The sequence below is a fragment of the Mycteria americana genome, chromosome 2, assembly GCF_035582795.1.
Source record: "Mycteria americana isolate JAX WOST 10 ecotype Jacksonville Zoo and Gardens chromosome 2, USCA_MyAme_1.0, whole genome shotgun sequence".
In the NCBI taxonomy this organism is placed as follows: Eukaryota; Metazoa; Chordata; class Aves; order Ciconiiformes; family Ciconiidae; genus Mycteria; species Mycteria americana.
Genome location: NC_134366.1, coordinates 9,808,524 through 9,834,607, shown reverse-complemented (window position 1 = coordinate 9,834,607; position 26,084 = coordinate 9,808,524). Strand labels below are relative to the sequence as shown.

At 39.5% G+C, this 26,084-nt stretch overlaps 1 protein-coding gene across 7 annotated transcripts in view; it reads right to left on the bottom strand.

Annotated features, from left to right (window-relative positions):
- RBM33 (RNA binding motif protein 33) overlaps positions 1 to 25,266 on the bottom strand; it is a 106,957-nt gene extending 81,691 nt beyond the window's left edge. For 3 of the 7 annotated variants that reach the window (XM_075492379.1, XM_075492380.1, XM_075492386.1), the window contains exons 1-6: positions 25,006 to 25,266; positions 14,559 to 14,652; positions 9,321 to 9,369; positions 7,208 to 7,284; positions 4,807 to 5,107; positions 3,561 to 3,668 (exon numbers count right to left, since the gene is read on the bottom strand). In XM_075492379.1, coding sequence (XP_075348494.1) covers positions 3,561 to 3,668; positions 4,807 to 5,107; positions 7,208 to 7,284; positions 9,321 to 9,369; positions 14,559 to 14,652; positions 25,006 to 25,033 — 657 coding nt within the window. In that variant the 5' untranslated portion in view covers positions 25,034 to 25,266. The remainder of the gene's footprint in view (positions 1 to 3,560; positions 3,669 to 4,806; positions 5,108 to 7,207; positions 7,285 to 9,320; positions 9,370 to 14,558; positions 14,653 to 25,005) is intronic. The other 4 variants (XM_075492385.1, XM_075492384.1, XM_075492383.1 and 1 more) reach the window with 2 other exon arrangements.
- Between the last annotated feature and the right edge of the window lie 818 nt (positions 25,267 to 26,084).

Genomic DNA, 26,084 nt, shown 5'->3' with positions numbered 1-26,084 from the left:
GACACAAGTGCAGACATAGAATTAATACATACTAGTACTTACATGATTCTATTTAATAGTTGCTAATCATGTATATCTCTGAATATACATAAACAGTCCTTGAACAGCCTTTTGAGGTCACTTGACTGCACTAGCCAGCCAAGGCTTCTCAGCAGCTCTCCTCAAAGGGAGCTTAACATTTCCCATTATGACACCTTGCACAAAGCTACCAAAGAGCTTTGCTGACTCTTCCTTATGAAGAAAAATAATGACCTTTCTTCTATCACACGGTCAGAGTTTTCTGCCATCCCCGTTAAATAATTATGCCATAAATCCCAGTCACTGACCAGAACTCCCCACAGTGGGTTATGATCTGCTATGGAGCAAGAGTAAGTGCTCCTGCTCCGAACAGCTTGCCACGCAGTTGCAGGACTGATAACAGAGAGAGTCCAAGGAAAGCAGGAGAAAACACTAGTCAGCATGATAAATGCTGATCTTGGCACAGGATCCTCCTAGACATGGGATTGTCAAGTGTTCCGGAGAGCTTTGTGCCAGAGAGTCCTAAGATCTACAGAACAGGTAAGCATTGTAAAGGCTAAACCAGATCCCTTCCACGTGAAACATTATGAAGGTGAAACAAAGAACTTTTATTAACTAGCTAGAAAATAAGCAGTGGAAGCTTCAACCAGAGGCTAACACTGAAGCAGCACCAATTGCTCAATCCTAAGGGATCAAGGAACAACAGAGAGCAGATAAAAGGATGTTACACTTATTCCAAGGGCACCTCCACTTCACAGATGAAAAACGGGAATAGAAAACAAACCTAAGAGCTTCTAAATATGTTTAAAACTTGGCTGTTTTGATTTGCACTCTTTTCATAATTTTCCTCCAGGCTGACAGGTAGCATCTTCAAACTTGAAAAGAACTAAAATGCATAAGTTTTGGCTAAACACAGATGGAACAATTCAACAGACACATTGACCTTTTTTTTCCAAGTCTGTATTCTATCAAAAGAAAAGCAGTATGCAGCAGTTCTTCATGAAATATTTTCTTGATTAAAGTCCTCATCATTCCTTATCAGCATAACCCAAGACTTGGTTTAAATATATGCAATGAGAAAACCCCTATCATAGACTTCACAGGAGATTAGTTCCAATAGAAAACAAAGAAATTATGAATTCTAATTTTAGGAGGTTACATTTTTATGAACATTTTGTAGAAATAATTACTGATATTATTACTCTAAAAATATTTAGGACATGATAACTCATGTAACTGACAGTTTTACCACACCTATTTGCTGCTGAAGCTTCTGGGTATTGGGTTTTGCTTTGTACCTCAGGAAGGCAAAAATATTTTCTGAAGCATTGCTACATTTTTCAAGGAAGCTCCACAAAGAGTGTTATTTATTCAAAATCCAAGTTCTAAGCACTGTTTCAAATTAAATATCAAGTGAAAAAGCATGCCTTGAACCTGATCTGGCCAAGGACACAAACTTTTCCTGCCTCTTCCTCACATCTCCCACCTGAGTGCCACTCTTAACAGGTCTCTCACTTCCCTTATTCACCAGTTTCCCCCATCATGTTCCAATTCCCCAGCCAGTCAGCTTTTCTCTTGGTTTACAAAATTTCTTCATGCAATATAATAAGAGGCTTTATGTGGTTTTAACGTGGAAACTGCTTAAAATACAACACTACCAAACCCTTTTCTCCATCAGCTCACTCTCAGTTATTCATATGCCAACTTTCAATCAAGAAATAATAATGCTATTTATTTGTACCGCATCTATTACAGCTCCATTCTTGTGTTGCATTTTCTACAGGAGAATGCCAACAATTACCCTTGTTTACAAGCAGTGAATGTTATAAGATTTAAATATAACACGTGAATGAAGAACAAAACTATTCAGAGCTGGAGTAATAAACAGATATACATGTAATAAACAGAAATGCATACTCTACAAAGGTTATCTCTCTTGGTGGTATTCTCATTTGGAGAGTGCAATTGTGACCCTACAGACAAATGTAAATAACCTACATATGAAATAATAAAGGAATAAAAAGATGGTACTATTTTGGAAACAAGAAACCTGTGGCAATCTGCAAGCCATCAGAATAAAGCCAGAATGTAGATTAACTCAGATGGCCAAAACGTTCACATTACGTGATGAACAAATTCGTTAAAAGCTCTATTAACAATTATTAATTATTAACAGTTATTAATCAATTAAAAACTTGCATTAATGTTATTTTTTGAATGAAAGGAATTAAATTCTGAATTGGACAAATTTAGACAACATGATTATTACAGAATTCTCACTAGTTCATACTCTAAAAATGAAGCTGGGCTTTTTTAAAGCAGCAAGTTGACAGTGAATCCCAGCTACGTACTTAATTTTACATGATGTGCAGTGCTTTCATCATCTCATACAGACTGTGGCTGCAGATAGCACAAATGCATCAGGTTACTTTTAAAACACCAGAAGGAAAGTGTATGTAATCCAGTGAATGAACAATAAGTGTTCACGTGTTTCACAGTTCTTTGGAAGGGTAGATTTAATACTTAGGAAATAGGAAATTAACTACGTTTAAGGTATATTTGGTGTAAGATGTCATGCTTGCAACAGCAAAGACTGAACAATGCAGGTGACCCCTTTCAATGCCTCTCTCTTCACCTACCAAAGAATGTTGTTTTGTTACAGTAAGTTTGATACAACTAGAGTATTACAGCACACCCATATGTTAGAACTTCATAGAAGAACGCTGCTGTGTCTTTGAGGAATTAATTTCCTGATGAGTTAAAGCTCCAAAGAGGGAACACACTCTGACTACACTTCTCAGCAGGTAATCCATTCAATCCTATTTAATTAAGAACCGGAATAAAAGTAAAATGAAAGCAGATTCCTGGTGGGGAAAGGAAAAAAAATCCCACATCAAAAACTTGCTGCAAATTAATAACAGGTATGCTACCACTGTTCCAGGCTATAACCAGCAAATGCATACGTGACAGTTTTTGGCACAAGCTTTCTTCTTGCAAATGAAGGAACTCATCCTTTTTCCTAATCAAAGAATTAAGATAAACTTCACAGAAATTTCAGTCCCAATACAACTTCTTTCAAAACAAGCAATCTGACCTTTGCCTTTCTAACATACAGAACTTTCCATGCTCGTGCTCCTCCTCAAAGTGGGATACCCCAGAATGGTATCCACACTCCCAAGAGCAGCACATTATCCATCTGGAAAGTGAGGCACCATAGCTGTTAAGAGATTTAGCAGAAAGCATGCAGTATTGCTATCATTCTCCTACCCCAAATGGTCCCTGAAGTTTCTAATGTTGAAGCCAAGATTAAATATGGACATTTTGAGCTCTCCCTTATGATTTTCATCCCACGGGGCAGAGGGGATCTAATGTATCTGACAATATAGATGCTATCACAATTCATCTTATACACAGAGTAATATCACCAGCAATTCAACATTGGCAAAGTTGCATCAGTGCTTACCCAGCAATATGGACAATTCTACAAATTCAAATTCTGAAACAACTAGTTATTTTAAGTTTCCGTTAAATTCACAACATACCTCTTCTGATTCATTTGTTATTGTCTGGGATTCTTCCAGCTCATCAGCTGTATATTCTTCCTGTTCTTCCATTCCTTGCTCATTATATGATTGCATGTAATCTTCATCCTAGGGCAATAACACAAGAAGGTGCAAAGACATAGGCCAACTTTACAGAATCGCAAACCCGCTAAGAGATGGGGTCTGTGTGCATTGTTACTGTTTCCAGAACTGCAAGAGAAGTATTGTATCTATCAGAACCGTCAATTAGAAGTGACATATCATATAAAAGTATAATTAGCAGGGCTTTTAACTAGACAGTAATTTCAGTATTACCAAAACCATAACCGAAATAGTTTTCATTCAGATCCCAGCAATGTCATCATAAAGATCCCATCTACTACTGTTTGCCCCATCTACTTCTGTACTTCTACATCCTTTGACTACAAATTCATGAAGCAAACACTGCAGTACTTTCTTACCAAAGGAAACATACACGTATAGCACATATACACTAACATCAGATTTTACCCCATCAAAAATGTAAACATTCTTAAAAACATTCTGCAAGTGCTTACAATTGAACAGGTTCAACTCTGAACAATTATGAACAAAAAACGAGAGCAAAACCTTTCCTAAGTAAGTTTGCTTGTATTTTAAAACATCTCATTGATCACATACAGTTTTAATTAAGATTAAATCATTTCACTAGCAATTAAAGCCAGTGCATGTTCTCTAATACACTGCTTAGATTATATTGAATTATGCAGGTGACATTTTCTGAACTAACCTCCAATCTCTTTATTCAGGTTTAGACAGTTCTCAGTTACAAAAAGGATGAACGAGCAGGACATCAATCACTTTGGGATATTAGCACCTTAAAGATGTCTTTAGCAGGTCAATAATCTTTTCACCTTCGAAGGACTTTATCAGATCTTGTCTAAAGGCTGGATAAAAGCTTTTGCATTAAGTACTTCTAACAATTGGCAGTGTATCTCCACCACACAAAGCTGTTTTCTTCCTTAAGGATACAATCCTCAAGGTCATGATTCTCAACTGCCTTCCAGCATGACAAAGGAGCATTACCTACCGCCAAACAAGCTGTCAACACAAACTTTGTCACAGCCTAGATAAAGAAACTGGCAGACAGTGATAATAGGTCTAATTTCCCCTCCTCCCCAGGGAGGTAAACAGATTTCAAATCAGTCTAAAACCCTATGCACGTGAAACAATGTTATCTTTGAAGATACAACAGAAAGAAACTCACTGGAAATTCATCTAGGGGTTCATTGATTTCAAGGTCTAGCACTTCATCTTCTTCTCCAGGCTCTTCCCCATATTCTATTTGGTCTTCGGTCAGTTCAGGATCATTGCCTTCGTAATGTCCTTCCTCTGCATACTCTGAGGCATATACTTCAGGTGCTTCAGATCTGTCATAACCAATTTCATCTTCCCCTTGGTCATACTCAGACTCATGTTCTATCGATTGATCGTTGATGGTCTCAGAGAGTTCGTATGACGTAAGTATGCCAGATGTAGCATTGAGGCTAACTGTGACACCTTGAGAGCTATGGTACACAGGGAAAAAAAATTCAGATGTTGAAGCACAACAGTCAACTACTCACAAAGATTTAGCAAAACAAAGCCAACAAATACAAACTCTCTAAGTTGGTGGACAAAATCATACCTCACACACTATTTGATTCCATGCCATATTCTCATAATGCACACTGTACTGCAGCTTATCACTAGCTGCAGGCTATTTGACCAGGGGAATCAAACCAACCAGATGATTTAGCAAGTCAAACTGGCAAAAGTCCTGCTTGGTAACCAAAGCAGACTGGATTCAATTTTAATTCAAAGACTAACAAAAAATACACAAAACTACTATAACTGCATCTTTCAGAATAAGCTAGTAAATTATTTTTTATTAAATATATTGATATTGTTCTTTCGTGATTATCTTGAATTCAAACTTACATTTTTATGACAGACTTATTGTTCTACTTAAAATAATGTAAAATATATAGTCAAGAACTGTCATTTAAATGCCTAAGATTTATTCTAACTTAGTAACAGCACCGTCATAGACACTGAAAAAAACACAATCAATACAAAAACTGGCAAGTTTATAATCTGGAGGAAAAGCAAAACTCAGAATTGACTGTTTACAATAGCTAGTGCCATCAACACATAAAGGAGCAACTAACCAACTGCAGACTAGTTAGAAAAGCAAGGGGGAAAAAAGCTCTTGATTTGAGGGCTCCAGGTACAAGGAACACAAAGATTTTTTTATTATTACATTCCTTTTATTCACTATCTTCATAAGTTTGGGGGAACAAGATCCAGGCAGCTTTGAGCTATTTGCACCTATAAGACGGAGAAGATTTAACACAAAAATTAAGACATTAGGCAGGATTATCATTATCCTCCCAACTACAGAGGTATAAATGAGTTTGAATGGAAATAGGGGAAAGGAAAGAGGGGAAAGGAGTGGAGCAACGCTTTCACTCCCTGGCAATAAAACTGCTTTAAAAATGCAAGACTTGTCTACAGAAACCTGCTTCCACTGAGCAATATTATCACACTTTAGATACTTTCTCATCACTTGTGCAGTCACATAGCCATCCCTGCTGCTCAGGGCTCACAAGGAGGAAATCCAGAGAAGAAACAGCAAGGACTGTAACTGGGATTCCCCATTTTGAAGGGAACAGTCCAGTCCCCACTTCCTGCAGGGAGGAAAACAGCAGCCAATGGAGAGATTGATGGTCTGAAGTATTTCACCACACCCTCATCAATCCAACACAGGGACAGGACTCCTTATCCTAATTCCAGCCAAGGATAGAATGGAGATCTCCAAGCAACATATGTGTGCGTGTGTGTGTGTATATATATATATATATTAATCATACATATATATATATATTCATACTCCTTCAGACAACATGCCTGCATAGCATGCAACAAGTAAAGGAAAAGCTCACAAAACACACAGGCCATTAAAAGCAGCTGTGGTACTGCATCACTTCTGCATCACAAGCATCTTCCTTTCCACTTCAGTCCAGCTTGAAAAGTAAACACGTCAAGACACTCATTTTGACTTGTAATGCCCGTAATTCAGTTGTGGAGCTGTATCACCACAGGGTATTCACAGGGCAGGACCCTCAGAAAACTCCCATGGAAGTATCTGCTCAACCCTATAAATTTTCTGCTGTGTAATTGTATACAAATATTTAAGCCGCAAATCAAGCCTTACAAACTATGAAGCTCCCCTCCCCTCAGGTCTTCGGAGTTAAGATATATTTTTTAAACGAAAGATGGCAGAAAAGGAAGCCTACAATGATACCAAGAAGGCACACAACAAGAGCTCTGTAAGTATTTATAAATAATTCTAAATGCACAGGAGATGACACAGTTTCTTCTTTATAAGCTTTTTTTTATAGATTTGAGTTAAATTTATTAGATTCAAATTAAAAAATCATTTTACTGAAATGCTAACAATGCTATTGAACACATTATATATACACGATTAAATAGCTGCCTAGGTAAAAAGCAGAACTATTTTAAGTATATACCAATAATCTCAGTTCAGTAGTTACCAGTTATCAGTAGTAGTAGTCATTAATAGCTTAGAGTTATTCAAAACACAAGACTTAGAAAAAAGATACCGAAATTCTTGTTCCTCTTCATTGTCACTTTGCAGAAGATCATCATTCAGCTCTTCATCTGACAAGTCTGACTGATTCTAGGTTTCAAAAAAGTCAATCATGAACATAAAAAAGGATATAAACTTTTAACTAACTAGGTACTGAAACTATTGAAACTTCTGAACACTAAGTATTTTTTATGAAGAATGCATCCCAGACTAAGACCATGTCTTCAATGAAATTACCTAACTCAATGAGAAAAAAAAATACACTACACAAGACAAATCTGAAAATAAACGTTTGACAGTCTTATGGAAATTTACAAAACTCAAATTTGCCTAGTTATCAACACTTTTCACTGATCCATTCCCAAATATAGCCAAAGACAACAACCCACTTACATACAAGGCAGAAAGGTGAACTTTAGTGCTCTTATTTAACTGCCTTGTGACTCTGATGCATTAGGCAAATCAAGAAAAACCACTAAGTTACTGCAGTTTCTAAAAAGCAGAGATACTTAGGAGACTGGAGGAAAGGATATGATGATGTGAAGAAAACGGAAAAAACATAATTAGTTTGTAAGTGAAGAAAAAAAAATAGAAGAAAATATCATGCCTTTCTGAACTCTTCCCAATTGGTCTATCATACTTTCAGTTGTTTCTTTTTTTTTTTTTTTTTTTTTTAAATAATTACCCACTAGGAAGAGATAACTGCAGTTTTGCTCAGCACCATTATTTCGATCCTCTAAAGTAATAGGGGCAGAAAGGTTGTACAACGGTAGATTTATCTAGAAGTACTGGGATGAGATTACGTAGAAGCAAGTTTAGCCTGAATAGCACAGGGGAAGCTTCCTGAAAAATCTATTATTACTCCACCATATGAGTCCATACCCACAGATACTGCCACTGTAACATGGCAAACTGAAAACAAGAATAGAAAAAGCACAAGAACACATAATACATTGGAGAAATCTAGTATTGGTTAGTATTCATACAGATAATTTTATTTTTTTTTTTTAAGATAAGTAAGTAGCTTCATCAACTCACATTTCAACTACAAAGATGTATGCAATGTTAACTGCTTATGTTTTTGATAACTGCGTAACATACATCTGCAATCCCTATCCTCCTGGAATTTTATTTTTTCAACCAGTACATGAGACAAAGGAACTTCCTATCTTTAATAGGGATTGCTTACAGAGTAATTTCAAGAAGCTACCTTCCAACATTTAGAGTATAATTATAAAAAACATCAATTAAAACAATTTTACCAGATCTGGGTTTAACAAACCTATTCATCTCCAACTAAAAGTTTAAAAACTATTTTCTAAATTAATTCATTTAGCAGATGAAGTGGAGAAAGAGGTCACTAGCCAGTTTTGATTTCCCAAACAGAAGCCCTGTCTTCTCCTGCAGATATCTGGCAAATCCAAACATACATTTAGTTCTTTTCATAGAGTTCAATTTTTGAAATAGGTATCAGAGTGAGGAGTCCATAGCAGACATGGGGGAACTAATTTATATTCTCCAATGCTAGCTGCTCCCATATTCTTCCTTCACTGTAGAAGGGGAAATCCTCTGCCTATTCATTAGACAAAGTAGTAGTGGATTGTGTGCAGTGAGTGGATCTTTAATAGACGCCACTGATTGCTTTTTTATTTACTCTCTGGTAAATACTGATGGTATTTTGATGGGTAACTTTTAATAGCCAGGAAACTGGCAGTTGAAGTGAATTCTCCAGAATGCTAATCAGCACTCAGAAGGCATAATTGGGTATTTTTGGTTTTTTGGTTTTTTTTTTAAATGTTAAGTCAATATGAGCTACAGAGAAACTGATTTTGAGAACCACCTCCTTTTTGAACCCTGTGTTATGAGAAGAAATACTATCTCAGAAAAAAAATTTTCTTCTAGAAGTTTTATTTTAAAAAGCCACACTTGGAGGTATTTCACAAAAGGAAACAGAGCTCTGGGTGCAGAGCACTCTGGCAACAGGGCAGATCTCAGGTACCTGTGGCTGTCAGGCTTTGGGGAGGTGACTGTAAAATATATAAAAGGCCATACCAAACAACCAAAGTGGGTAAGTTGAACAACATTCACATGCTAGTATCTGTAACAATTCAATGCACATCTCTTACCTTTTTGCCAGTTAGCAAATCCTCTCCAAGCAAGTCATCATCAAGTTCACTGGAAAACATTAACAAATTTAAGACGTTCAACCTCAGAAGACAGAAACAAACACCATATAGGGTATACACCTTAAAAAACTAACGTGAGGAGGATTGTTGCTGAGTCTGCACAAAGCTTTCCGTTTAGCAAAGCATTCAGCAAGTTGAAAAAGGAGATACATATTTTAAATGAAACAATAGACTATACATATTAAGTAAGACTTAATGAAATGACTGTTGCGCAGTCATTTCATTTCCATATGCTCTCCTTTCCGTATCCCTCCAACTATAACACAGCACATAAACCTAGACAAAGTGCAGGCATTTAAAACATGATTCATAGAATCACAGAATACTTTGGGTTGGAAGGTACCTTTCAAGGTCATCTAGTCCAAGCCCCCTGCAAGAGCAGGGACATCTTTAACTAGATCAGGTTGCTCAGAGCCCCGTCCAGCCTGACCTTGAATGTTTCCAGGGACGGGGCCTCCACTACCTCTCTGGGCAACTTGTTAGCTAGGTCCCCACTCTAGATCCTTCACTTCAAGGCCATTTGGGCATATTGTCCAAAATGCTGTTTCCCACCTCTCAAGGGAAGAAGCAAGCAAGACAGTAGTGTCCTGTGGGCACAACTCCGTCTACAAGCCACCAGGTGGCCCAAGCTGCACTTCAGCAAGGAGGCACTGGGAGGTCAGCTGGCTTGACAGCCACTTAGGCCTTGATCTTCCATAAATACTTTATCCCCTCCTCCTCAGGTTGAGGGTAAGGTCAAACAGACATTTGTAGGATGACAAAATCAAATGCATGTTTCACCATCTTTGTAAGTGTGGCTAAGAATTCAGGAAGCATAGAAATACCTGGCTTACAAAACTTTTGCCATCACATAGCATCTGTCCCATAAATAGGATACAACACAAAGAACTACAGATTAGTTAAGCTTTAGGACAACTGCTTAATCCCATTCCTCCTTCAGTGAAAGAATTATCTAGTGACAGGAATAAACAGATCCCCCCCTTCTATAATAAACACTTATTACTGACAAATGCCCATATTAGAACATGCATGTCCTAATACTAAAATGAGATGCCAGTGACTTGAAATACAAGCTGTATTTCAAGAACGTGAACCTATTTCTACCTGCATACCTTAAAAAACAAAAAAAACCCCAAACAAACAAAACCTCATGCCTTAGATACTACATAAAAATTGAATACCCTGAAGTGAGAATGGGCTATATGAACAGAATGGAAATATGTGTGAGAGTTCCTTAGGACAATATAGGAAATACTTGAAAATGGGGAAGCCAATCCCAAGACATAAATCAGTGCTAAAAGTTGTTTTTGCAGATGGATACATCTCTTTCAGAGATGGTTACTGTACAGATAATGCAGGAGGGGAATAAAAATCTTGTGGGCTAGAAGAGAACAGATGATATTCCAAATCAGCACTAAATAGGACGTTATCATCAGTACACAGTATTTGTCCATAGTTACTGATCTCAAACAGTTCCAGGAATGACTGAACATCAACAAATAGCAATTGTTTTGTGCTCACTGCAATATTAAACAAAAATTGGAACATAAGACATAACATACATCCCAAAGAGCAAACTGACTAGAATTTAAGCCCTTTATTTCAGAGACAGAAAACTCTATGTAACAGAAATGGTTTCAGGAGAATCTAGAGCCAAAACTGAAGTAGGAAAAAGTCACTAATCTCTTCAGCTGCCAGTAATCTGACAAATGCATCAAAAGGTTTGAAAATATTTCCCAGCACTATGGTCCACCACTGACAGCTTTTAATAAAGCTGCACTAGAGAAATTCTGAAAGACAGCAAGAGCATGTGTTATAGCAGCATTCAAAGATGAAAAGCAAGTTCACATAGTAAGAAATCCAGACCAAGAAGGAATGGAAAAGAAAGCAAAAGATTAAATTAATTATCTAAACATAGTTAGGGCTATTCATCGCTTTACTAAAAAACATCCTCGATGTGATTTTTTAAAATAAGATAAAACATTTAGTCAATAGAAGTAATTGCATACATATTCTAGATTTTTAAATGCTTTGGCTCATTACCTGACAGTCAAAAAAATTCACACTAGCACATAAGTGAAGCTCATAACAGAAACAAGCGTTTCGCAGAATGCCCCTCAAAACTTATTAAAATAGTCAATGTCATTCAGTATTTTCATTGATAAATTAAAAGAAGAAAAATCGTCACTGGTAAGTTTTTGAATAAACAAAGTAACAGTGAAAAGCCTACACAGTAAAGCAGACCTATCTCAAGCTTCTTTTAAAATAGCCAGTTCTGAAGTTATCTATCAGAAAGAAGAGGGACCAGAGTTACCAGATCTGACTATTAAAACAAGCAAAAAAAAAAAAAAAAAAACCCACAAACCCCAAAAAAAGAAAAAACCCACAGATACTAAAAGATCTTAGGTTAGATGAGAAAAACAGACAAAAACGAATGGTTGTAATCTGATACCGCACAAAGCCACACAAAATAAATTAAACTGGAATTAAAAAAGTACACATCTGCAATAGTTCCAAAGGCAACTCACCCTCACTATCATCAAGACACAAAGGTCTTTCCAAAATCACAATTCTAGGAAATTAGGGTTAAAATAATCTAAGAGTTCACTGCTCTCAGAAGAGATGGACCCATTTCCTCCCCTTCCTCAACTCCCAATACTCAACATTCCCCTCACTGAATAAATTCTGCTCACCAAATGAGGAAGAGAAAATAATAATAAAAAAGACAGACAACAAAAAGTGGAAAGTTTTCTGCCAGTGTAGAGAAACGAATAATCTCAGAGAAGGGTCAGAACAAGCAAATTTCAGCAAAAGTCAACTACTAAATCAGCCCTGTCATCTCACAGGACAGCACCAGAACTGCATGTTTTTCCCAAACCCAAGCTTTGGGATACTTAGAGGTAAATTTATAAATTAACAGCCCGTCATAAATAATTGGCAAGTAAGTATAACTGGCCTCCAATTTCATAAGCATGCCTCATTAAACATGAGCAGTAGCAAGGGCACAAGTGTTTCAGGAAAAGAATTTGTAAAAAAAAAAATTTAATGGGAAAAATTCTCCAAGAACAATGTTATATTTGTACTTCCAAATAACAGTGCCTTTCCCACTCTTGGTTATCACCCTCCAGTGTTTCAGAAAGGAAAGTGATCTGGAAATTCAAAATGATTTAAATGACTGGGGGATGGGACTCAGTTAAGTAGCAACACAGTAAGACTCGATGGAACACAGAAACACAGTAAGACTAAGCATAACTCCTTCACCCTCCCCCACAAAAAAGTGATTTAGGTTGCAAAACAAAGCATGAAGGATTAAAAAACCCCAAGTCTAACATGTTCATTCAGCCTTTTTCCCATCTTCAAGAAACTGTGTCCTACACTGAATTAGGCCAGTAGTTAAAAAAATTCAAGCAATTACATCAGGCAACGACACATCCATGTACAACATTTGTAATTGCCCAGACAACCATAGAACTTAACACTTCCAAAGATAGCTTGGCAATCTAGAAAGAATTAATAATAATAATAAAAAAATTTCCAACACATGCAAATAAAATAATATTCTATTAGATACAGTTGTAAAAAAATTTTCTGAAGTTATCAGCAAGATGAAACACACCAATCTCCAGCACTGCACCTGAAACCACTTCCCTTACAATTTCACTAAAGAATAAACAATATGATTTTTTGATCATCTATCTTAAATTATATGCAGCTAATAATAAACACATAAATGAAAACTTTTTTCTAAAACTGAATCCTTGTGTGCTTCAAAGTCTCAGCTTAGAGAAAATACTCTATAACATTTCTCAAGTCCTATAAAAATAGCTTTGCCACAGGGAGTTTACCATAGGCAATAAGCTTACAACTTCCGATACAATGGCTGTTTAACTCTTCCAAATTTTCTGAAGTGATAATAGGACAGCCAAAAACAAATGAGACCAGCCAGCATCTAAGAGCCCACCTATTCATATCATGAAGTCAGCAAAGGCAAAAAATTCAGAAAATATTCTCATACAAAGCATTTCGCCTATAATATTGGCTTCAGTATTTCTGAATACCCAGAGCTGGGGCTGGGAGGCAGCACGGTACAGTGACCCAGCCTGAACAAGTTATTTTAATTACACACTCCAACTAGATCAGTTCCTTGATGCAGTTCACCATCCAACCCACAAACAGCTGTGCTGGCATGACAGGGAGCAGACACCCCCCACCAGCATACAGCAGAACACCCTGTATACTGAAGCTATTGCCCAAATTCCTTAGTCACTCCTACCTCCTAGAGCAATGAAAACTACCCACTTAGCCTAGCAGAAAAGCACAGAAGAGGAAACTAATCCCTCTGGAATGAGGATGAACAGAGTAGCTGATTCACTCCAAGGGCTCAGCTCAGTGGAAAACTACTTAGGGTAAAATCTGTTTACTACAATCACCTGAACAATTACTAGAAAAGACAAAAATCTATTTGGAATGGGTTTTTTCTCCTTTTTACAGTGAAAACCACTGGCAAAGTCTGAACAAGTCTCTGTTACTAAAAAGGTATAATAAAAAAAAACCAACTGCACAAAAAAGTGAGAAGTTTTCTCCCAGAAAGAATAGACAAGTCTAGCCAGCAGCTTGATTAAAGTCTTTTCCAGCTAGAGTGCCTTTGCGTAAAAGAACATGCTCTTATTCTCTCCCCAAATAACAATTCATACATATTTCTAAATCTTTGTAACAGTCATATTTTTTCAATAGAAGTCCATACCTAAGCTCCATTACTCTCCCCTATTGTAAAACTGAAGTAGGACTTTGAGAACAAGAATTTAAACATCTAGTTAAAAAAAAAAAAAAAGTTGGGCAAATTCAAGTACTAGCAAAATCTAACTATTTAAACCATTGAGATCTACTCAATATTTAAAAGGAAAACCAGGACATTAATTGCAAAGTTAATTACACACCACAAATACTTTGTATTTATCCAATTTTAAATAGTATCTCTTCATAGCATGCTCTATATTCCTCAAGGCAAGTACATGTTTGGCACAATCTAGCATCAGCTGACACAAGCATAACAACCGACATCTTCATTAGTATCTAAACATGCACTACTCTAAATGTTAGAACACAAAATGCCAGAATGGGAAAACAGAGCAATGTAATTCAGCACACAGAAACTGAACGTGAAGATATGCTACCTACCTGTCCCAGTCGTCATCTCCAGCTCTTCTTCTCCAAGACCTTTCTGCACCAGGCTTATCAAACTGATCAAAGTCATCATCTGTAAAGAAGGTGACTACATTAAATAATTCTTACTGAAATGAAAGGTTTCTGAAGCAATCACTTAGGTGGGATTTGAGGGGGCTGGTGTTGTTTTTTTAGAATATGCAAAAATAGCTTTTTCTACTTTCCATTTTAACATGAGGAAAATAAATACCAACATGTTTCAATAATAAAAAAACATAACGTATTATATAGCTTTCCCTCTTCTCACTACTGATGTGAGGATGACCCGAGGAAAACAGATAGAGCATGAGATAAATCACTGGAAAATGTTGCCAATGAAGGTCATTCCAGAGACAGGAGCTCCCCAGAGATGCATGAAACTGAGGTGCAATGGAGTTGAAGGGAACCACGTCTGCCACATCTCTGCTTGTCTTGGGGACCACAAGCTCATCTACCCACACTGAGCCTGCAGAGGCACTTTGAAAACAGGAGTAAACCTCAGGTCAGCACAAGGCAGGATGGCACCAGCAACCAGAAACAGAAGAGGGAAGTCAGGTGTAATACACCACCAATTACCTCAACTGGGGTATTAAAAACACTAGAAGTCATTGAAGCAGGTTACACTGGGTACCTAAGCATGCACATGCCTTCCAAGATAAAAGCGGTGCTCCATGTATTTTCTCTCAACAAGTACCCTCACTTCAGCCTATCAAATCACAAATTACTCTTGCATAGCTTAGTTTGCAAATGACAATTTTGCTACTTAAAAATATGAAAACTTCCATTTATCTGCAAAAGAAATGCAAAGCTCATCTGCTCTGTTCAGACATCCAGATGTCTTGTCACCTGTAAACTGGAAGCATGTATCTTCAGAAACACTCAACCCTCACTCTCCCACCCTGTGGCTACAGCCCAAGAGAGAATGTACATCTGGAATTAGTGTCTTTTCACACATTTTAATGACTTTTGTAAGGTCAAACAAGTGGGCAAATAAAAGTTATGCTCAACACATGGGGTAACTGGCTGCAGTCTAATGGTCTGGAAAATACAGGAGGTTGAGCAATCCAGTCCTTCCAGCCTTACAGTCTGAATTGGTGAACACTTAAGATGCCATACATCCAGTCATTCTCCTGATTCTATTTGCACTCAACTCTTTGACCAAGTACAATCCCAAGGATCAACTGTTTTTTGTGTTTGCTTGGTTTTTTTTTAATGAACCTTCAAAATCAAACCTGTCCTCAGCTCTTTAAACTCAACCCAGTATCCTTTAGTGAATATTCCCCACATGCAATGACAAACCTATTCACTTCTTAATTCATATAATCAAAATACAGGTGTTAGTGACCAATAGAAGTTTAAAAGGAGGTAAAAAACATTAAACAGAAAAAATTCAGTTCTTGCAACGTCACTAAATTAAGAGCTTTTAAGCCAGAAATTTCAATCATAAATAGCTATGAAAATAAGACTGCTCAGTATGAATTACAATGCAACACAAGTGTGGCAACTCTTTTGTTTTGAAACAGTAGGTAAAAACAATTCCCTTTGATCAGGTTCACCACTTTACTCCCTACAGATACTTTTATATTTTAAATAATCTTTTATATTTAAACTAATTTACATGGGCCAACACCACTGAAACAAACAGTTGTTTTACATTTCTCTGCTCAAACATCTACATATTGCAACCTCCTTCAATTCCAATTCCTATTTCACCCCCAGGAGAAAGCCAGACAGATATCCAAGTATTTACTATCTTCCTCTTGAACACTAAATTATCCGATTTTGTGGTCTCAGAAAAAAATGCCACCTTGCACTCCTTATGGTCATTTAAAACCATGCTGCAGTGATTATCTTGGTGCACTGCCATTTTAAGGGCACAAATATCCTGCACTGCTATTGTTCTTGCAGCTGGATTGCAGTAATGCACTGACCTGATGTAACCACCTCCAAAGATTTTTTTTTTAAGGTAATGCGACTCGTTTTGCAGCAACCCAAATTACGAGTGTCCACATATTGACTAACACAGCTCAAGACAATGACCACCACCAGGAAGACAGTAACTTATTTCTAAGCTATGCCTGCTTGCTTGCAAGATATAATATTTTTTCATGCCAGGCACCACTTTTAGAACTAGAGAGCACTGTATTACAAACCAACTCCACTTGAAAACAAGATCTTAGCTCTTCAGCACACAATTCTTACACAGATGGACTTTCACATCAGCCAGGTTTAAATCTAGACAACAAAGTTACATGCCAAACCCTTTTCCCCTGTTGAGATCTCTCTACAGCAAAAAGAAACACTCTTCAGTATAATTCATAGTACTTTTCCAGGCCAGATAGTTAAGTTTCATGGCCATAGAAGTGCTTCAACCTAGTATTGCTGCTAGTGAAGAAACAATACCAACCAAAAGAGGGTCCAAGTTCCTGCCAAGTTTCTAGTGTAGACCTGGACCCCCACTCAGCCAACATCACAAACCTCCACCCTCCAAATTTCTCACATCCTTCCTCGTTTATGAGCAACTCCTACCAAAATCCAAAGTGGAATTACATCCATGCAAAGCCCTTTTCACAAGTCCCCCTCTAGCAGGATGCGTACAAAAGCCTCAAAAACGACTGGTCATTCTGTGTGCAGTGACCCCAGCTTATAAGAACTGTTCCACATATGTCCCCACCACCTCCCTGTTCTCATCTCTTCTCCCCCTGTCTCATCACACATTTATGATGCAAAGATCTTTGGGGCAGAGGGAGCCAGCTTTTCTTTTTTATGCTTATTTGTTCTGTGACAGCTGACACTGAGTGTTACAAATTATGCCATTTTGACATTAAGTGTTGTCAGAGCCCAAAGCAGGTTCTAGCTCTCCTTTAGAAAAGGAGGTCACAACAGCCACGCATCTAAAATAGCATTAATTGCCAGCTTCATCATTTGTGAGATAGCAAGCACTGAAATGGACACAGGCCTTACACCTGCAGTGCAATGTGATACCTAAGCAAACCTCAGTGAGGCATTTTTTCACCCATTTCTGAAACTACACATACTTTCATTTTTCTTCTACCTGTCTAGGCAATAACACTGGAAAACACCAGTAAACAACAATCAGCATAACATTTATGGATATTTGTCCTTGAGAAACTCTTATAAGTCAATGTTTGTGTCATGCGTGGTTAAGTGCCTGTAAAACATTAACTTGTACAGAAAGAGGAACACTCAGCATCAGCAGAGCACAAAACCAGAAAGCAACAGCCAAAGATTTTTTTTTTTTATAATTGTCAGTACTACTGTGTGGGAGGTGAGGAGAGAAGAAAAAAAAAGGGGGGGGGGCTGGCGGAAATCCATGAACATAAGCTTTTTAAGCAGGAAAATGTCCATTGTAGGAGTTGGAAGAGGTTTTGTATTTCTTCCAGTGCTACCAGTGCAGCCCACAAAGGTAGTTGTACATAGCAACTGGTGCTAAGACATGCCATACAATGGCTATGGCTCCTTGTCTCAGTTCAAGGCTTTCGTAGCAAAGCTCACCAAGATGTGTGTGCATTAGCTGGTATCAACTGGAAGACCCTGACCGGTGATCACTAAACACACTAAGCCACCTCTCTAACTTCCAGGCAGCACTAGAAGGAAAAAAAAAAAAAAAAACAAAAACAAAACACAAGACCTATCAAATACCAAAAAAAGCACTAACTGAATAAGTAAACAGGACAGACCAGTTATACAGGAAAACAAAAGAAATAATCCACCATTTGGCTCTTCCTACTGCAGCTCTAAGACAATCGCCATTATCAAAGTGACAGAGAAGTTGCAGGATGCTGCAGAGACTGACTAACGTTGGCTGTTTTGTTAGACCAGCCTGCCTCGCAAGGCTCTGGCTGGCTGTGAACCAGAATAAGCACAAAGGCAGCCAAGCACACTTGGTTCCCCACACTAAAAGGTTGCTATTTGCTTTATACTTTACCCTGGTGTAGCATCAGCAGTGCTATAAGCTGTTCCATACAGCTTATTTTTCAGTTTTATGATATATGCCCAGAACTGTTATCTTTTTTCCTGCTTAATAAAAACAGATCATCCACACTAGAAATCCACAAAATACAAGCCTCATTTCCTCTTTGGCTATGCTGATGGTAGTTTCTAACTCTGTGGACACCCTTTCAATAAAACCCTCACTAATCATTTTTCTATGTAAAATGGAAGTCCTAAGCTACACAGTCAAGTCTCACAAGTGTAGCAGGTGAATCAGCAGGAACACTGCAGAGCTCTTAATGTCTTAAAATGGTACCAACATAGCCTAAAAAGGTAGTCCTACATAGCAACTGTTGCTAAGATGGAGTATTTCACTGCAATGAGATGGCCAAGACTTCTAGATGAGGAAAAACATTTCATGACTGCATTGTTCGTCATCCTAGAAATACACCTGCATGCCTTCTGGAACACTAACTACACGCCGTCTCATGAACCTCCTTAACAGTTCAAAAGTTTGTATTTTGGTTCCCTTCAATATTACACTATCATGAATATCAAACATACGATTAGTTTTAGGCATTGAAAAAGCATCAAAGATTTCTCCTTATCCAAAACAAGATGGAGATGCCACAATGATCCAATAGTTCAATGGATAAAAAAGTATTACGCACTGTTTACCCAACAGGTCTTTTAATAAAGTAACTAAGCTGCACTGCTTGGGGGGGGGACAAGCAGATGAAAAAAGTCATTTACCACATGAAAAAATGCCAGTTCTCTATGCTTTGATTTAATGCTGACCATAACAAGCCCATCTTGATCTATCCCATTCCCTGGTATCATATTTAAAACACTTAACACAACAACTTGACAGCAGTTCAAGCACAAATCTTCAGATTAAAAACATCTTACCAGGTTATCTTTATGTAATAGTTTACATCTACAGAATATTTTTCTTCATATTTCATTGTAAAAGGTTACACAACACACAGGTATTGTAAAGCCTTGATTTTCAGGAACTGAGCATACCATTTAAAAACAGACCTATGTTTCTGCCCAACAACAAACTGAATTTTGGTATCTCTTGCTGTGCAATACAGAATAACAACAGGTTTCATGAGGAACAGCTGTGTCTGAAACACAGGCTGGCAATGTAACTGTACTATCAACACCAGCTGAATGAAAACTTCTGGTAACAAATCACGACAACATCTAGCAGTAAAAGCACAAGGTCAACAGTAACTCCTGAACCTGAGTCTGTGATGTAAACCGAACACGTTATGAAGCCCACTACAAATCCAGTGTCATTCATTATAGACAGTCAAGCTCTCTACCCCATCATGAAAGTCACATTCACTCCTGCTACCGCATTAGGCACAAGAACACACACGCACAAATACACCACACTCAAACACAAACAGTTTAGTTTATCTTTTCAGGGAAAGACATCATGGAGTCTTTATATTGGTAAACAATTACTCATAGACACCTTAAGTGTTCAGTGACTAAGTATTTATAACAATGTAACAATTGCATAACATGTTCCTCAACTAGTATTTCATGTTTTCTTTCCAAATTACTCCTATAGGATAGAGTTTAGCTTCCTCAAAGGAATAAAGTAAAAAAATTAATTTCTACAGGAGATAAGTTCTTTCTACTTTCTGAAAACCAACTTTTTTTTAGAGAGTTTGTCATGATGCAAAGCAAGTCACTAGCAATAAGCAAGAATAGAACTAATTATGATACACTGCCTGGAATGGAAGTTCTCTAACTGCTTGAAAGAAATAATACCTTTTTTTTTTTTTTTTTTAAACAAACAACATCTAAACCCAGAACCACCAAGCCACAGAAAAAAAAAAAACATTTCCAAAGTCTGCTTGGATTTTAAAATATATTTGCTTTGGAAAAACATTTTAAAAGTGTCATAGTCCTTGCCTCACAAACACTGAACAGTGAATGAAGGCCAAGAGTTTAAATGAAATCCACATGAACTTGGTTCCCAAATGGCTTTGGACACTGATGAGAAACTGCAATTCTCCAGAAACTCTCCAGCATCTTTCACAGCCACCAAAAGTTATAGTTAAAACTGAAGCTGCATTACAGCAGCATATAACACAGGACCAATCACACTACTTACTTGGAGGTTTTTTAGTCAAGTCAGTGACAACCATCATCTTAAATTATTCTGGACAACAAGTTCTACGTGACCTAAAATCTGAGGTTTAGTATTTGATGTAATAAAGCATGGTTTGGCTTTTGTAAAAACAAGTGATACTAAGGCTATGTTTAATTTAGATGACCTGAAATGAGAGAACATTCAGAAGAATGTGACTTCCAGTGAAAGCTTGTCGAAGAAGCATAAAGACATTAAAAACTGCTATGCTTTAAAGCAAATCTGCCTGCCACAAGCTCATTCAAATAGTACTGGTTTTTGGCACTAGTCCTTAGCTGGTACAATAGCCCACGATCACATATTTGTACTTCATGAATTGTAAACTCTATAGGTCTTTCACACCTGGAGGAGTTTTAGTGTGTGAATATTGCAATATAACTCTAAGTTATAGTGACCAGTTGCCTCAGACCACCTAATAAAGTAGGATGCAATACCCACAGAGACCAAAACACGGGCAGCACTCCACCCACTTTCTTCTAGGCACAAATGCAGAATCTATTTCCGGTCCCTGTATGCTGCTGCCGAATAGCCTGAAGCACAACAAATTCAATTGAATTTGTCACACTGGAGAATTTTTACTACATCTTTGAATTGGATAGTGACCCACAACACAGAGAAAGGCGCTTGCTGTGCTAGCAGTATAAGCTTTTCTTCTGATTTTTATCAACAGCTTCACAAGAGGTTTTTAAAGCCACTACGTTGCTGAGAGCACAATAGCAGCCCTCAGATTAGTTAAAGAAACTAAACTGATGACAGCTTAAGTTCAAGCTGGAGGAATAAAGTAACAGGCTCAGAGGTAGAGAAACACCCGTTCAGCTACTCTTGGTACAGGAGTTCCAGCAGGAATATGGGGTAGACATGTATAGATGGGGCCTTCTTCAGCTCCTCCTCTGCCCCATCCCCTGTCATGATTCACACCCCAAGGATATCTACACTCAAAGTCTTCTAAGACCACTGAAGTTCATCAGAAGTGAATTAATCTGAAAGGAAGAAAACTTAACAATAGTTTTCCCTCACTTCAGTATGGCAGACAATGGAGACAAGAAGTGGTCCTTGCTTCGTTTTAGTCATGGTTTGTTGTTTACCCTGTAACCATTACTCCTTAAATGAGATTAAAATCTAGCTGTAAACTGATTGCAGTAAATACCGAGAAAAAATTTCAGCATCGATACAACACAGTTGTTACGTTACACTACAAGGAGATGATCACTAAATCATAGAACAGCCCAGGCTGGAAGGGACTTCGAAAGATCACCTGGTCCAACCTTTCATGGTAAAGGGAGCCTAGATGAGATAATTTATCTAGCACCCTGTTCAATCACATCTTGAAAACCTCCAGTGATGGAGACTCTATTATGTCCCTGGGGAGGTTTTTCCAGCGATTGATTTTCTCACTGTAAAAAAAAAAAAAAAAACAAAAAAACCCCTGTCTTTCTTATATCAAGTGAAGCCTCTCCTGGTGCAACTTGTAGCCGTTGCCCTTTGTCTTCTCCATGTGGCTCCTTCTGAAGAGAGGCCTTCATCCTCTTTGTAGCCACTCTAAGTAAGATTATGTTACTCAACATTCAACATGCTTGCTCTGGTTCTGTTTTTATATGAAAGTTTGATTCAAAGTTTGGGAACCATTGACTTAACCATATCAATGGACTAATGAACAGCTATAAGCCCTCAAAGTCCCTCATCATCACTAGCGCACCCACCTTGAACTTCTATGTTTCAATACAGCCATTCTAGAATTAGAAGCAAGTTGAATCAGGCTGCATAGCAAAGGAATTTGTGAAGTAATATGAAGCTGTGAATCACTCCCAGAGACCTGACAGACCACCACTTGAAAACTTTCAAGTTTATGTTTGTGAAACCTACCACCAAAAGAGCCTTTACCTTCATCCTTAGAAAGCTTAGCTGCACCAACACAAGTATCCAGTCACAAAACTACATATATTTTATTCTTTGAATCAAGCCAGTATTTCCCAAGAGCATAAAAAATTCTAAGTGACCAGTGAGTCCACACATACTGTCCAAAAGACAAATCACCTTCCTTCCATCAAATATATTTAAACATTCAGCCGATATAGCAGTTTCACATTTCGTTTTTCAGCCCTGCAATGCATCCTTACAGAAGATTTAAACTTTAATCTGCATCTTCAAAGCCAAAACTATCTCACTTTGTCAGCTGTTATCCTGCAATGTCATCAAATTAACACTCCTTTTATTTTTCCAAGACCTATTTCGTACTATTTTACCAATCATTAGAGCCTTTTTTTTTTTTTAAGAAAACAATGGGGTGCTGTTATCTCCACGTTTTAAAGTCTTTCCCTCCCCCCAAGAAGTCCAAAAACTAAATCCAAAACATTAGTTCCTACAAGTAAAACTTTAACTGACCAAAAACATTTAAGCCAAATAACCACTTAGTCCTGGGTTTCTTTCCCATTTGTTACCATTATTGACTTTAGATAGTAGGCCTTTTCCAAAAAGAGTTGCAGAGATCATTCCTGTAAGTTCTAGGCTTTTTTACTGGGTTTTAAAAGTGTATTTAAGAACATCAACCACGAATTTTCCTTGACAAGTCATACAGACATAAGCGTGTGACACCTCTGGGTTTCTTCTTTCAGTCAAGTGCTGCACAGTGATCATCCAGACTAAACAAACACTGTTTATATGGGGCAAGGATGGTGTTTAATTGGCCACCATTTATTGATGAGCATAGTGTTAATGCTGAACAAACAACTGCTTGTGCCCACGTAGTACAAAGGGATCCTAATTCATGGTTAGACACAAACGGTACTCCACAACAAAAAAAAAAACAGTCTCAAAACTGCAGTTTCACCACTTAGTTGAAGATTGTCTGCTGCATACAACTTGGTACATGAAAGCATGATCATTCAACTTGCAGCAGAGTTTTAAACAGAAGAACCAAAACATTTCAAGTGACACTTTCTATAAATTACTCTGTCCTCATAATGCTACAAAAAAACTTCCAGAGGTAGAACATGCATGCAAAGTTTACTTCCACATTACATATAACTGATCTGAACCACAGAAACTAGCACAAAGATTTCTGTAAAATAATGTAAACTTTGCAATATATTTAACACTATTAAAACAATGCCAAAGATATTCAAATATTTACTGTTTTACCAATCAGTGCTGTCCTTCCTAGCCTTCTTCCCAAAGTCAGCTCCTAAATTTAGGAATTTCTTTGTAACATTTACCTTCAGTAGGAAATTTAGTTGTGTTTATGTACTTTGTTACCAGTGATGCTAACAACAGCGAACCGTCTGACCACTTAGATGAGTGATCACGCCGACAAGCCACACTCTTCTCGGTGACACCTACTTACAGAAAAAAACGACTAAAATCATCACAAACTTTTGTACAGGCAAGGACAAGTGGGTCAACTGACAACTCTGACCAGTCTTTATCAAAACTGTTATTCCTAGCAAAACCAAGGCCCACAGGACCAGAAACAGACATGTTCTCTTAACTGTATCTCCCTTGAACATCCCAGTGTGACCCCTGCAAGTCTTTCTTTTAATCACTCAAACAAATGTTCTCATTTTTAAATTTTCTTAATATACCAATTGGAACCACAGAGGGTTTTGAATTGTCATTTAAAATGCTGTAAGAAGAAGTGTCCTTAGTCAAGAAAAAGAGCAGTGGCGTGCCTGAGAGTCCTGGGATCAAGCACTGACTTCATTTTACACTTTCCAAGTGTAAAAGAGACCTTCTGCTTCTGGGCAGCCTGTAAAATAAATTATAAACTACTCCTCAGATGAGAGATAAGTTATTCAAACAGGTCACATATTGTAGCTGTAAAAACTATGGGAATTAATGTCTCTAAATAAACACATCCATCTCATCCGGAGGTCCAGCACCTGCGGTGAGCGATGAAGCTGCTGCCCCTTCCCGGCCCTACCCCGGCCAAGGGGAGGCAACAGTTCCCCTCACCGCACGACGCCGACTCCCATTAGCAAGAGGGGAGCCCCTAGGGCCTTGCGGTGCCAGGGGAGCTCCTGCTCCGCCCCGGGAGCGCGGGGCCCACCCGCTCCGCGCCCCGCCGGCACCCCCGAGCACGCAAAACCCGCCCAGGCGGGAGGCAGAGAGGCGGCGGGGGACGGCGGCGCCACCGCCCCAGGAAGGCCCCGCAGCCCACGGCTCCCCTCAGCCCCGCCGGCCGCTCCGCCCCCAGCCAGGCCCTGCGCCACGGTTGCAGCCGGCCCCGCTCCCCCAGGCGAGGCCCCGGAGCCCCGAGCTCCCCGCCCGCCCCCAGGCGAAGCCCTTCGGGGCCGCGGCACCCACCTGCGCCTCCTCCCAAGGCGGCAGCCATGGCTCTTCGCCTCGCCCAGGCGGCGGCGGCTCCCGGCAGCGACCCCGTGCCGCCCCCAGGAGCGGCGGGGAGCGGGGGGACGGGGAAGGGCTCGGATTCAGCGCCCGGCGGCTCGCCCTCCCGCCGCCCCTCCGCACGCACCCACCGCAGGAGAACAACAAACTACCACAACATGGCGGCCGCCGCCGCCACCACCGTCGCTGTCGCCGCCGCCCCCGCGCTGCATCATGGGACGGCGGAGGACCGGTCCCTCCCTCGCGGGGAGGGCGGGCAGCGGGCCCGCTGGTTGGTTAGCCGGGGCCCAGACGCTCCGCACGCCGGCCATCGTCAGCGCCCTCTGCGCATGCGCCGAAATGCCTCCTCCCGGCGGTGCCGGCCGGCGGGCTGGGCAGGAGTGCGCATGTGCCATGGAGCGTCACGTGCCTCGGCGGAGGGGTGGGCATGCGCATGCGCGCGGGGCATGTGGTGGGGGTGCAGTGCGGGCGTAATGGCGGCTGTGGCAGGACAGCGCTGTGGCTCCTTCGGGCCTTGGGTCCGTGCGGCTCAGGGGAAGGGCCGTGGAGCCGTGCCCGAGCGGTTCCGCACTCTGCCTGGGGTCCTTGCGGGCAGTCCGTGGTGTCTGGGCCTAGCTTGCCCCTCACAGGGGAGCAGGCCCATCGGCGTCCGGCCCTGAGGGAGGCTGCTGTCCGCAGCCTGGCTGTGTGTGGAGGCGGCCGAGCCGGCTGCGGTGCCTTTACCTGACCGGGACAAATAGTGGGGAGTGGGAACGGGAGAAAGAGGCGCTGCTTTTCAGCGGCCCCACGCCTCCCTGACGAGGATCTGTAGCTGTCTCTTGCCACAGTGGGAGGCTACTCACAACGCCTCCGAAATGCCCAGCTCACATAGGGCTGCACCGAGGTTCCAGTAGGTTGTAGGTACAGCTGCTCCCCCCCCCCCCCCCCCCAGGTTCACCTGCCTCGTGTGGAAAAAACCCCATGAGTTAATGGGATTTAAATACACCATGAAAGGGATGGTTTGGGCTATGTTACGTCTGTGGTCCTCCATCATTTAA